This window comes from Canis lupus, chromosome 3 (genome assembly GCF_003254725.2).
Source record: "Canis lupus dingo isolate Sandy chromosome 3, ASM325472v2, whole genome shotgun sequence".
Taxonomy (NCBI): domain Eukaryota; kingdom Metazoa; phylum Chordata; class Mammalia; order Carnivora; family Canidae; genus Canis; species Canis lupus.
Genome location: NC_064245.1, coordinates 31871080 through 31885802, shown reverse-complemented (window position 1 = coordinate 31885802; position 14723 = coordinate 31871080). Strand labels below are relative to the sequence as shown.

Here is a 14723-nt window from a genome sequence, read left to right as displayed (position 1 = left end):
CACAAAGCACTGGGTAATATTAATTCTACTATCTGCATAGACTGAAAAGGTTTATAATAAATGACCAGCTCATGCTTAAATTCTTCATGCAAGGCCAGCCCTAGACAAAAATAAGCTTAGCGTAACTTTAGTAGCCTCTTTAACTTTTCTTTTTTTATATTTTATATTCTCTCCCGTACTTTCGCACAAAATAATAAATACAAACCTTAAATGGGGTGCTAATAAGAAGCGTTCACCTAAAAAAATGTTAAGACTATAATCCAGTCCTTTTTGAGGGGCAGGCCCCCCAAAATAAACACAAAACCATACTACCTGGGAGGCAGCTTTCTTTCCTCATCCAGTAGCGCCAGTAAATTCTAGATGTGATTACCAAAGAAAGCAAGCTTAGCTCCCGTGAAGCAGAAATTATTAGAAGTCACTGTTTCCCAGAAATAAACCACTAAAGGATTTTACTAACAATAAAAACTCCTCCTAAGATGGCTGCTTGTGGAAGAAAGAAACTGATCCTTTCCCAAAGAAAGTAATCTTTAAAGATGCAGCAAAGAAAACTGTATCTAAGGAACTACTACTCTAATCTGTACATTCCTCACAATATCACCACCATACAATGTACATAGCCTTCTAAATGGAATTTGGTATATATAAACCTATCTGTGAAAAATATTTCCTAACAATAAAAAGCACATAACATGCCAAACCAAAAATAGAAACTTACTGAATACTCAAGACCCCCAAAAACTATTCAGTTGGGACTTATATTAAAAAATTAGGCTTTGCTTTCTAACCACATGATTTTCAAAAGAGAAAGAAAAAAATATTCATCAAATATAATAAGAAATGTAAATAGTTTTTCTCAGAGTATCTTTCACAACTAGTGTTTGATGAAAAACATTTTGGGAAATGTTTAATTCATTAACAAATACTAGAGGGCTGTGAAGAAGTGATGGAAAACTTTTTATTTTTACTTTTTTTCTTTAAAGATATTATTTATTTGTTCATGAGAGACAGAGAGAGAGAGAGAGGCAGACACACAGGCAGAAGGAGAAGCAGGTTCCCTGAAGGGACTCCAGGATCATGCTCTGAGCTGAAGGCAAACACTCAACCACTGAGCCACGGGTGTCCTTGGAAAACTTTTTAAACATACATAATGAACCACTGATACTACTAAAACATCAATGAGTGAAAAAAGCCAGACACAAAGGAAAACACTACTACATGATTCCATTTACATGAATCCTAGAACAGGCAAAACTAATCAACAGTAAAGAAAGATCAGACCAGTGGTTGACTCTGCAAAGTGGAGTCAAGGATGGGCCAGGAAGGCAGCCAAGGGAACTTTCTGAGTGAGATATAATATTTAGGTTACAAAGTTACATTTGTCAAAACTCATGCAACAGTTAAATTTAAAATATATGCATTTCACTATGCATACAGTTTACTTAAAGACAAAAAACTAAACTGAACTCAATCAAATAATATGCATGAAGTATCTAGGGGAGCTGGGGTAAGATGCACCAATGGACAGAAGAATGGAGATCCAGGGATCCCTGAAATAAACAAGCAAAAAAAAAAAAAAAAACACTTATGATAGGATCTGTGGGGCGGGTTTGCAGCTGCTCACTATGTAGATAGTTCAGTTGTTCTGGGTGTATGGAAATTTTAACAATGAAATTATCAGGGAAAAAAAGAAAACTATTACATGCTATACCCAAAAAAATATACTAATGTTTTCCAGTGTATTTTCAAATGGACACTATCTCAATTCATTCTACAAAGAGAAAAATAACTACTTTTAAAGTACTATTTTTATCCACCTTCATGACTTTCAAATAGTGGGACTAACAAATTTTGGCAGATCTCAAGAGGGGACTTTCAGATTCTACAGGTCTGGTGGGGTACAGACATCCATTTCTTTTTAAAGCCTCAACAGTTTCTGACTCATGGCCAAAGTCAAGAACAACTGAATGATAGTCTTGTTGACTTTTCGTAACAATAGGCCTAAACGAGTATTTGCTGGTATTTCCCTATGAAAAATACAAGATTAAATCAAATAAGGGGCCAAGTCTAATCCATGGGTGAAAGACTTCCAAAAAGTGTTTTATATGTTGCCACAGGAGAGCCAGGAAAAATTTCAGAAGTCATCGTTTCCACTCAATCTTATAATAATCATTATTTACAGTTAGCCAAAGCAAGATATATTACAAAACTTAAAAAGAAATATTAACTGGGAAGGACACCACAGCAAGGTAGCTTTGCAATGAAAAGACCTTCATTTACAAAGAGCAATGAAATCCAGGTAGTTCATAATGTTTACTGTAATGCAGACAACAATCTCCAGTGAAAACAAAATTTCAAGAGTTATATTTAGACACTCCTATTCCTATTGCACATTAAAATTTCTATAAAATACAACTTATAAAGATCTTTACAAAATGAGAACTACTAGTAAAAGGTCCTTACCTTTTCTAGGAGGAAGCTCTCCATTCTGGTTTAATTCTGTCCCCATATATATAATTTCTCCATCTTTAACCATTTCATTCCACAAGCCACAGAGCCCATCTCTTGTGAATGCAAGCTAGTAATGATAAATAACATAAACTTACAGAATGATCATACAATGCAATTCTTAAAGAATGATTATGATTTTTTTAAAAATCTCATTTCCTTTCATATATTCAATCATCATTTAATGAAAATCATCCCAAAAAATACAGTTAAATGAAAAAGGCACAGCGCATAATAGTATATAAATGATGCTAACTTCTACATAAGATACGAGAAAAAAGACACACATATGTGCTCTAGAAAGATAAACCAGAAACAAATAATGATTACTAATGATAAGACAACTGTGACAGGGCTACACAGCAGTAGAGATTTATGAAAGCAAGATTTTGAGTAAACTATATTTTTACTTCTGAAACATATAAATGATTTTCATCTTCAAAAATTAAAATTAAATCATAAAAAAGCAAAATCTACAACTGGTAACAAGCAAATTAACTTATGTTTATCACAAAGAAAAGTATTTCAGGAGCCTTTCAATTACACATCTTTAGTCAAATATACTTTATGGGGAAAAAAAAATCTTAAACTTTACTCATTGGTCTTATTGATAATTGTAGTATTAACATTAAAATCTTAAAACTAGGGGTATCCCTGGGTGGCTTAGCGGTTTAGCGCCTGCCTATGGCCCAGGGTGTGATCCTGCAGTCCTGGGATCGAGTCCCACATTAGGCTCCCTGCATGGAGCCTGCTTCTCCCTCTGCCTGTATTGTATTGTATCTCTGCCTCTCTCTCTGTGTGTGTCTCTCTCATGAATAAATAAATAAAATCTTTAAAAAAAAAGTCTTAAAACTATCTCATATATATGGCATGATAAAGCAATGTTCATAAAATAAAAGTATTTACAACAGTTAGGTTAGTGTTACTAGAAAAAAAGGTTTTTAGGTGTAAAAGAGATTTAAAAATCAAGGACATTTTTAAGAATAAAGTAAATTCGAATTCTTAATATGAGTTTATATTTAAATATATCTGCTTGTCTTTGGAAAGAATCTAGAATGAATAACACTTTGAAAGCAATGAGTACCCTCAGCACCCAGATACCAGTTTTCAAGTCTTACTTCCCAGTGAACAAAACCTGGGCTCTTGGGGGAAAAGGCTGATTCAAGGGTCAGGGTAAACAAGATGAGCCTGGAATATTTTGTGTTGGAACCAAAAAAGTTTAAAGCCTTATGGCGACCCTACTGGCTAAATTTAAAACAATTCTGAGCATCAAAATACAAATCTGCAGTGGACTGCAAAAATAAATAAAAACACAAGTCCACAATGATATTCAAAGATAAAAAACAAAAAGCAAAAATGCTCTCACTTGTCGGTATTCAGGAGTCAGAACAGGCTTCTCAGAGCAAGCAGCCAACAAGGGGCAGGGGCCTGGTGGACACCCAGAGAAGGCCTCCATTCTGAAAACTGCAGGTACAACAGAAGCCCTCTTATCATAAACACAATACACCTTACACTAAAAAAGGCACATCTCTTTGGCCATCTTTTAATGAAAGACCAGCACTTTTTCTTTGTTTACAAGTCCACTAACTCATTCCTTGTCATCATTCCAGCATGCACCACCTTTAGGAAGCATCTACTATTTCCAAGTCTCCATTTCTTTATTTTTCTTCAAAGATTGTATGTATTTATTTATCTGAGAGAGGAAAAGAGCACAAGCGGGGGAAGGGGGGGGCGGGAGGGGGGGGGTGGGTGCAGGGAGAGGAAGAAGCAGACTCCCTGCTGAGCAGGAAGCCCAAAGCAGAGCTCAATCCCAGGACCCTAAAATCATGACAGGGGCTGAAGGCAGATTCTTAACTGACTGAGCCACCCAGGCGCCCCTCCATTTCTTTAAAAGTACCAAGAATTAAGCAGTACTCTGTGAGCAATCTCAGTATAGAACTCTATAGACTTTCAATATATTTTCCCTAATCCTTTATAGTTTTCTTTTACCTAACCTGTACAAGTAATTTTTTTAGCATCTCAATTTTATCCAAAGCATGCATAGTAAACAAAACTCTAAGACAGTCCTCAAGATCCTAATCCTCTGGTGCACACATACCCTGTGGAATGCCCTTTGAGTGTGAGTGGGCCCTATGAATAAGATGGGACATCACACCTGTGACCAGGTTTTACTTCTACCTACAGCAAAGGTCAACGAACTTCTTATATATAATTATAGCCCCACACATGTTGATTTCTAGTTATCAAAAGGAAGATAATTCTGGGGCCCTACTTAATCGGGTGAAAGCTCTTAAGAAAATGGAGCCATCCAGAAGAGACATTCTCTACAGTCAAAAAAAGGTGAGATGCCATGAACTACATATGCAGAGGGGCAGCATCTAGGAGACCATGACTCAGGTCTCCAACTGCAAGGAACTAAATTCTGCCAAAGAGGACCCCAATGAGACCCCAGGTGAGAGCACACAGCATGGCTGACACCCTGACTGCATAGAGCCTGCTAGACTCAAGGCAGAGGACCCAGCTAAGCCTTGTCCAAACTTCTGATCCCACAGAAACTGGAAGAATAAACATGAGTTGTTTTAAGTTGCTAAATTTGTGGTAATTTATAACATAGCAACAGAACCAATCAGCATCCAACTTAGTTTTCATAGAAGCAACAGCTTTCTTTCAGCACTCTTATTTGTTCGCCTAACAAGGTAACTGCCATAAACATACTTAAAACTAAAACATGACTTTTGATAAAAGTATCACCTGGCAGGGGGAAAAGTAAGAGTGAGCCACAAACATTAAGCATCTCTGATGTTTTAATGAGGGAATGGAAAGGCTTGGCTCATCTGCTCATTCAGGTAAAAAGAGGGCTAATACTGCTGCAGTTCAGTCCAGCTCCCACACAACCACTTAAGGCTGGGAGGCAAACGGGAGCCAGACTAAACAGCCTCAAGTGTACTGTACTCTGGCAGTTACACACCATCTTTAGGTGGTCCAGGGAATAAATGCTCATAACTTAAGGCATAACTCAGTCCAATGGATGGAGACAAAGGAAGAAACTAGAAACAAAAAATAATTTAGGAGGCTTCTGCCAAGAGTCTCCCCAAAAAAGGATGACAGCCTAAAAGAAGACAAGGAAAGTAAAGTACTTAAAAGACACTTCAGATCAAATGAGACAGAGTAGATGTGAAAAATGAAAAGGAGGTAGGGAAAAGAATAGATTCAGATGAGAAAGAACTATTTAGTATTAACCACTGAGATTTTCACTAACTATTAACATGAACATGGTAATCCTCCCCCCAAGTACACATGTGTACAGTCATATGCATAGGCGCATGCATGTGCGCGCGCACACACACACACTGCAAATACAAATCCAGATCTTAACAGAGTGTCAGGACTAGAAATTCAAATCTGTGAGTCATCAGCAAATGGGATAGAGAGCACAACTTGGAGAAAATGCCAAACACCCAAGGAGAGTGTAACCAACATTCTCCACCCCACCTGCACATTGGGATTACCCACAAGGTGACTGTATCAGTTTTTGGATACAGTCCATGTTGAGTTACACTGGTGTTTAGAGCTACAAAAATGAAAAACAAACATGAAGTACTTTAAGAATAAGCCAAGGGAGAAACCCAGTTTATGTGGAAACAAGAAATGTTACTACCATGTCTAGAGGAAGAAAAGTAGGCGAACTCCTGTGTGGAAAGTGTAGACTGGGTATCTGGAGGGACACATACTATAGAAGCCTCATATGAACTGAGGACATAAGGATGTAAATGAGCCATGGACCTGAGTGACCACCATTTAAAGCACAATGGTCCGGGCATTTAAAGGATTCAAGGAAGGAGGAACTAAGGCAACAAAGCAACCCTCTCTGGAGAAAGGCATGAAAGAGAGGGCATGAAAGAGGTGAACCTACAGGAAAGAATTCCAGGGCACTGGAAGGAAAGCACAGAATCCCAAAGAAAAAGCCAGGAAATTGAAAACAATCACAGCATTGTAAGAACAGCCTGTACAGGAAATAAAAATCACCAACTTGTCAATTTAAGACTATCTGTACAACTACCTATTATTAGCTTGTCTTCCTTAACAGCTAACTTACATAAAAAAGTAACCAAAGGGTGATGATACAGATGACAGGATTTAAATTTTCTTTGACTGTTTTAGTACAGAATCCAAATACTTCTCATTAGTTTACTTGGTCTTACATTCCTTTTCCAATTTGCTCTCACAGTCTTAGTTTTTATCCCTACAATGACATAGCAGCTAAAGTTATTTTCACCCTGAAAAGCAGACAGTTAAGAGGGGTATTAACAGGTCTAGTTCTGAGGGACAGTAAACTGAAACTCTGAGGCTCAATTATTTGACCAGGATCACACAACTCTGAGGCTATGAGAAGTAGAATTTGGGAAAAGGCCTAACTCCCAAGCTTGTTCTCTTCTCACCAACACCACAACAGGCAGGGAAAGGGCCTGGGAGAGCCCCTGAATCCCCCACATTGGTGCTACTGATACTTGAACACTAAACCGGATTGGGCAAGCCAACCCTTAAAATATCTATTAAAATGACTACTTCAGGAGGTGCCTGGCTGGCTCAGTCAGTAGAGCATATGACTCTTGATCTCAGGGTGTAAATTCAAGCCCCATGTGGAATAGAGATTACTTAAAAATAAAATCTTTTTAAAAAATAAAATGAGGGCAGCCCCGGTGGCCCAGCGGTTTGGCACCACCTTCAGCCCGGGGTATGATCCTGGAGACCCGGGATCGAGTCCCACGTCGGGCTCCCTGAATGGGGCCTGCTTCTCCCTCTGCCTGTGTCCCTGACTCTCTCTCTCTCTCTCTCTGTCATGAATAAAAACATAAAATCTTTAAAAAAAAAAAAAAAAAAAAAGCTATTTCAGAATTATATAATTATGGAATATAGGGATCCCTGGGTGGCTCAGCGGTTTGGTGCCTGCCTTTGGCCCAGGGTGCGATCCTGGAGTCCCGGGATCGAGTCCCGCGTCGGGCTCCCGGCATGGAGCCTGCTTCTCCCTCTGCCTGTGTCTCTGCCTCTCTCTCTCTCTCTCTCTATCATGAATAAATAAATAAATAAATAAATCTTTAAAAAAAAATTATGGAATATAATCTAAAACAGTATGCCAAATGGTTAAATGACATTTTTATTAACTTATAGTTAGAAAATGTTTATTTTACTTATCTTTAAGATATGCCCGAAATGTAATCTTATGTTCAAGTACTTGCAGACACTCAAATAAAGGTATCTGGCTTTTTTTTTTCGTAGCCTTGCAGAAAAACACTTACTAAGCAACTGCTAAACACAGGACAACATACCAACTCCAAAAAAATTTTAAACACAGGTTTCTAGAGCAACTGGGGAAGCCAGCCAGAAACATAAAGTACCTGTGTTTTAAGACATCAGGCAGCAAGTCTGAGCCCCAAGAGGGAAGTATAGCCAAAAGAACCTAAGGCTGATCCTCTGAGAGGCATCTACCATTCTGTGGGCAGGGCTAAGACCAATAGCTGAGCAGAGCTGCTGGAGCCAGGGTCCTCATGGGGGAAAGCCTGGTAGACACACCATGCTTTGAGTGAAACTTCGAAGGGCCACACCAGAAGCAGGGATAAGGTGGAAGCAGATGGCCTTCCTAGGAAAGAAGCCCAGTTTTGAAAAAATCGCAGCCCCCAACTGCTCTGCAGTGACCTGGGACTGCTATTGCTGCTTGATTAGTAGGTAGATCCTCTCCAGAGGAGGAAATCATCACCCAGAGCCTCAAAGGATCTTGTAAGACCAAGTTTCTGCTGAGTTGAGGAGACAGATGAGCTATAAGAAGGTTAAGATGACAAGAATACAAGTGAAGGGGGATCTGCAGAAAAAGAATGAACTTTAGAGATGGAACAAGGGGACCCTTGAGTCTTGGACTGAATACTGATTTCTGCATGGGTTGAGAAAACCACCAAGGCTGGGGAAAGAAGCACTAGAAAGTAGAAGGCAGAACCCCCAGGATTCCCAGTCACAGAAAAGCCTGGGTTTCCACCAACCAGAATGAAAAGGACCTCGCAGCACACCAAACATTTAGGAAGATCCCTAAGGAAGAGACTGCCTTAATAAGGCAGATAAATGAGCACATGACTAGAGGTTGTACTAGATCAGCCAAGCAAACCTGAGGATCAAGGTTTGAAAAAGTTTAAACTTAGATGAATGCCAGTCAAAACTAATGCTCTTTAAAGAAATAAAATCCAGCACAGAACAACGTAATATTTACAACATCCAGCATTATTGAATGAAAAATTACCTGGCATCTGGCATGCGAAAACACTCCACAACCAGAGCAATCAATCAATGGAAATGACAGAACCAATCAACAGAAATAAATCCAGACGTGACAGAGATGATGGAATTACGAGACAAGAACGTTCAAGGCTCTATTATAGACAACGTCCAGATGCTCACAAATAGGAAAAAATGAATCCGATGACACATGAAATGACAGATATGAAAAGAACCCAAATGGAACACTCAGAGATGAAGAATACAACACCTAAAGTGAAAACTTCAAAAGGACTAATAGATTAGATATTGCAGAACATTTATACTATAATGTACCATACCTAATCATATAGCTATTATATAATATGTTCTCTCCTGTTTAAAACTCATTTACTCTGTTCCACTCATAACTATAGGTGCAATGCCACCATCAGTCTTCATGTCAATCTATAGTCTTTCAATCATCTAAAAATCCTCCTCTACCCACTTCCTTAGGAAGAGCTCATGAGAACAGTATCTGTTCATTGATAGAGTTGTGTCCTTTTTACCTAAAAAGTCAGCTTTCTTAGAACATAACCTACTCACATTTTTTTTTTCCTGGGAGCCATAAATATGTTACTGAATCTTCTTCTGCAAAAAAGTCTTGTGGTCAAATCTGATGGTAACCTCATTAACTTTCCCTTATAAATATTATGAGTCTTTTCTAAGAACCAAAAGTTAGTTTTTTTAAAAAGACTAACAGAACATATAAAGCCCTGACAAGATTAATTCAAATCTAGAAAAAATACAAATAACCAAAATCATGAATAAAAAAGTGAGCTATGCTACCTATTCTACAGATAAGAAAGTAATCAGAAGATGTCATTATGAATATTAAGTTACCTATATTTATAAAATTATTTTATTTCTACATCTCATCTGTCAACTGGAAAACCTGAAAATAGAATTTACCAAGATGATCACGTTTATGTTCTTTAATCTACTGATATTTCTAAGCATAAAGTAACAATATATACACTTAATAATTTTAAGTTCAATTTTAAAATTTAACTTTTATCTTGACTCATTTCAAATTAATGATTAGAAGAGACAAACAATTCGAGTTTAATTATTAATGTACTCGACAACTTTGATGCACCTCAAGGGTCTTACACTGGGAACAAAACCAGTCTCAAAAGGTCATGTACCATATGACATTCTCAAAATGATAAAATTAAAAAGACAAAAAAACAGATTAGTGATTGCCAGGGGTCAAAGATGGTGGGAGAAGGACGGTGTGACTATACAGGGGCCAGAGGGAAATCTCTGTGGTATGATAACAGGATTGCCACAGAACTATGCACACATTGTACCAATGTCAATTTCCTGGTTTTGATATTGTACTATAGTTATATAAGATGTAACCACTGGGGAAATCTGGATGAAGAGTGACAGTGACCTTTGCAACTTCCCGTGAATCTATAAATTATTTCAAAATAAGTTTTTAAAAAATTGCATCATACATATCTAATTTCATGCTCCTCTTCAAAGAACCCAAAAATAGAAACTCTAGGAGATTCATCTGAGTACAGATTATGCAAGAAAAAGATAACACCATTCTTGGACCGGTGCTCAGACACACCCTTAGCCCTACATCAAGACTAGCAAATAAATGTACATATATAATTTAAGAATAAAAAGGTATCATATACCATACCTTTTAATGTATCATATACCATTTTTTATACTTCCTTTGCTTAATAGACTTTTTGGTTCACTGAGAAACTACCAATCACATCAGACAGGACTTTTACTTTAAATATTAAAATGGTAACAGCAGTTATTATGTTAGCTCTGCCTTTTATAGCCTCTTCAAGACAGTTGCAAAGGAAATGGCAATTCAACGTACTCCACACAACAATCTGAAAAGAGTGTTGAAAAAGTAAAAAGCATTATATATGTAAAAAACAGATATACGGGGGATCCCTGGGTGGCGCAGCGGTTTGGCGCCTGCCTTTGGCCCAGGGCGTGATCCTGGAGACCCGGGATCGAATCCCACATCGGGCTCCCGGTGCATGGAGCCTGCTTCTCCCTCTGCCTGTGTCTCTGCCTCTCTCTCTCTATCATAAATAAATTTTAAAAAAAATTTTTTTTAATTTAAAAAAAAAAAACAGATATACGCCTGCCATATAACTGGCACTCCACTAGAGGCAGCTTGTTCCAACATCTTAGGCTTGACACATTTAAACATCTACAAACAAGAAAGTCTACGATCAGCGTCTGTGTTCTTTATAATATACACATGTGTAATAAACACATGTTTTCACAGCCTCCAAAAATATTTCCTTTCTAAAGTCACCAAAACCTTCACGGGCATTTCAAGCAAAAATAGCCATAGAAAATTGATCTGCTAAATCCAAGGTTAAGAAACATGTTTCTACCCACATAATATAAATTAAGCAGGTGTCAATTCTGTTCACAAACATAAGCCCTACCTAAGGAATGGGACACTTCCCGTTCCAGTTGGGAGAGACATCCCCAATTGGGTAAGAGTAAAACCTGTAGTATAAGGCTTGCATCTGCAATGTGTGTCTGCAGGAAGGATTTCTTACGCTAAAACAACATTTGTTCTTCATATTTAACAAGCAATGCTGGAGAAATTATATAAAACCAACATCAGCAATCATTTTTTTCATATTAAGTAGCTTCAAAAGCCACAACACATTTTCCCTCTGGTGCACTCTCCAAAACCTAGGTCTCTTCACATATTCCTAGAACGAGCTTGGATGACTTTTGACTAATATCTGAAATGTCCAAAAAGGGCCACTGTATATTACACTAAATATATCAAAAGTGAAACGGTAAGCACTCTAAGGCATAAGTAGTGTTTCTTTTTATTTATATCTGCCTGACTCATCAAGGAACTCAACTCAGCATTAAATTGGTTTTAGATCACAGGCTAAAACTCATATTAAGCAGTTATTCAATTATTAAAAAGAAAAGAAAAACTTTATGAGATAAAATTCTTTACTTCAAGTTCTGCAAAATACACAAACACTAATATAAAAAAAACAAAAAACAAAAAACAAGCTTTAAAATCAGTTTGCTTGAATCTCAAAATTTCCGAAATAAGAAATTACTCATCTCAAATCTCCCTACCCCCACTTTAAAAAAAGACAAAGGAAAACAAAAGGTAATTGCTAAATAAAAGGCAATGTTTAAACAACAACAAACCAAATGAGTAACTACTATGCCAATTCTTGACCCAAACCTTTGCGCTTTAATCTAACATTACCCCATTAATAACAATCCAAAATCCAAAACATAGCTCTAAGCACTTGGCTCTCACACCTACTGAGACTCAACACTTAAAAAAAAAAAAAAAAGAAGAAGAAGAAAGAAAAAGAGGGGTGATAATACTTCACTGCAAGTATCTACGACCAAGTGCTTACAGAATATACGACTCTTGATAAACCGTTATGCACTATGTAAGATTATACTGAAAAAAGTAGAGATTACTTGAGAAATACTTAAAATGGGTTAATCTCAGGAAAGAGAAGAAGCAATTTACAGTACAAAATATTTCAGACCCTTCTTTTTGCTGTTAATACAGAGTTACGAAAGTAGTTTTTCCAAATCATTTGCAAAGGAAACTAACTTGGGGTAAAAAAATAAAAAAAATAAAGTCTAAAGAAACATTACTGCTATTGTTTAATTGATAAATTTCTGAACAAGCTTACAATTACATTATTAAATCAAAACGTTAGAAAGTCTAAGGACAACACATTCTTTATGTGAAAACACCTGAACACTCCTCTTAACAAGACCACTTCCAAATACTAAAAATACAGCTCGGAGTCCCAGGTGGCTCAGTGGCTGAGCGTCTGCCTTTGGCTCCGGCGTGATCCCACGGTCTAGGGATCGAGTCCCACATCCGGCTCCCTGCATGGAGCCTGCTTCTCCCTCTGCCTGTGTCTCTGTGTCTCTCATGAATAGATAAATTTTAAAAATCTTAAAAAAAAATTAAAATACAGCTCAACTGAACTCTTGTCTCCCTAGAAACGCAAATATAGGGTCCCATAAATGAGGCCGTTTCTGCAGGACATAATTACCACATGTTACTTCTTCCCCTCATAAATAACTAAACCTCTCAAAACTATCACTAAACAGTCAACAAGAAATGGTTAAGAATAATACAGACCTCTTAATAGAACAAATGTTTCCATAACCAGATCTCAAGTTACTTGCACTTACACATAAGTGCAATTAAAATGCAGGCACACACAATCTATATAAAAACTGATATGATAATGGTTCGTTTTAAATTATAGGAAACAAACCTGCTTCTCTAATATGCGAGATCCGATCCGCATCCTGTTACTTATCCCATAAAAAGCCTTAACCAGAAATTTAAATATGGAGGCAGGAACACACCAAGAAAAAAGCATGTCAAACCCTACCTGAATGTCTGTTTTCAACCATTTGGAATCGAGTCGAGTCTGGGCAGCCAAACAGAAAGAATCAGAGGGCATCTTTCCTCCAGGTTCCTCCCAGCTGTCAGTCCTGCAGGTAAACCATACATGTTGGAAGACCTGAAGCTTCTCAGAGTGGTACAAAGAGCCTTCCGAAGGTTTAGTGCGGCAGAAAGAAGGGAAGGATGAGAGAAGAGAGACGGTGGGGGAGGGGAGGAGAGAAGAAAGGAAGAGAGAGAGAGAGAGACGGCGAGGGACGCGGGGAGGAGGCAGCAGACTACGGCCAGCACAGGTGGGGCACCGGGACTCGCCGGGCGCCTGCACTGTGTGGGCGAGGCCCTCGCATGAACCGGCACGGGAGCCCCAGCCACAATGTCACCCCGTCCCTTCCACACACGGACGCCCACAGCCCGACAAGTGACAGTAGCCTGCATCTGCCGCTTTATCCCGTACCAGCAAGTGGTGCGTGAAACAAATTCACCAAAAGTCACATCTGCGGAAAAATCCAAAACAATAATGACTCCGAAATGGAAACACAGCCCGAGACGCGCGGCGCGGGCGATCCGCGCAGGCCCAGGTCCGGCGGCCGCACCAACGCCCGCCGCCCGCTGCTTGGCCGTGCTCGGGCTCCGACCCGCACCGCCCCACGGCTGGCCGCCCCCGCAATCCCCCGGCACGAGGACCTGACGGGAAGGCCCCGCCGCCTCCGGCGGGCGGCGCGCGGACAGAGCCTCGGAGCCTCCGCTGGGTCCGCCGCCGGCCCTGGGGATCCCAGTATCTCTCGCGACCCCAGGGGCGGACCGACACGGACTACCGCCCCTGACGGCCAGCCAATCACAGCGAGGCTGCTCCACCGGGACAGCCAATGGGGAAGAGGATCCCTCTCGCCCTTCCCCCCTCCCCGCCTCCTTCCTTCAATCCGGCCCATCTTCCTCTGAGGGTTTCACCCCTCGCCGGCAGGGCCGACAGCAGGCGCTTAGGGGGCGGGACTTCCGCCGCCGCGGGCAGGGCCAACCGCAGGCGCGTGGGGGCGGAACTTCCTCCGCACGCAGGCGCTCCGGGTCGCGGTCCGCAGAGTGCTCGCGAAGCCCTGCGGGCGGGGTGGAGCGCGCGGAAGCTGCTGTGCTGGACCGGGAGCCCTCGGGGTGCGGTGGGCGTAGGTTCAGGTGACACCCGAGCCAAGCTGAGCCTCCTCCCGGATACCCCCTTGAAAGCTGCTAACAGCCTAAGTACAATTCCTGGCGCGGCTGGCAGCAGGGGCCTCAGAGGAGGAATCTACTTCTAGTACCACCCTAAAGCAAATCCTAAGGAACAAAACCACTAGTCATAGGACATAATGGAGTTAAACTAGAAATCAGTAAGAGCTCACAGGAGGCACCTGGGTAGCTCCGTGGATTAAGCCTCTGACTCTTGATCTCGGCTGATATCCTGATCTCATGGTGGTGAGTTCAGGCCCGGTATTGGGCTCCGTGCTTCAAAAATAAAAAATAACAGGACTATCTCTAA

General features: G+C 40.0%; 1 protein-coding gene across 6 annotated transcripts in view; it reads right to left on the bottom strand.

Annotated features, from left to right (window-relative positions):
- HERC2 (HECT and RLD domain containing E3 ubiquitin protein ligase 2) overlaps nucleotides 1-14021 on the bottom strand; it is a 241470-nt gene extending 227449 nt beyond the window's left edge. For 4 of the 6 annotated variants that reach the window (XM_025437755.3, XM_025437758.3, XM_025437759.3 and 1 more), the window contains exons 1-4: nucleotides 13901-14021; nucleotides 13671-13710; nucleotides 13206-13308; nucleotides 2461-2575 (exon numbers count right to left, since the gene is read on the bottom strand). In XM_025437755.3, the coding sequence (XP_025293540.1) occupies nucleotides 2461-2575; nucleotides 13206-13277 (187 nt within the window). In that variant the 5' untranslated portion in view covers nucleotides 13278-13308; nucleotides 13671-13710; nucleotides 13901-14021. The remainder of the gene's footprint in view (nucleotides 1-2460; nucleotides 2576-13205; nucleotides 13309-13670; nucleotides 13711-13900) is intronic. The other 2 variants (XM_035714347.2, XM_025437756.3) reach the window with 2 other exon arrangements.
- Nucleotides 14022-14723: the final 702 nt, after the last annotated feature.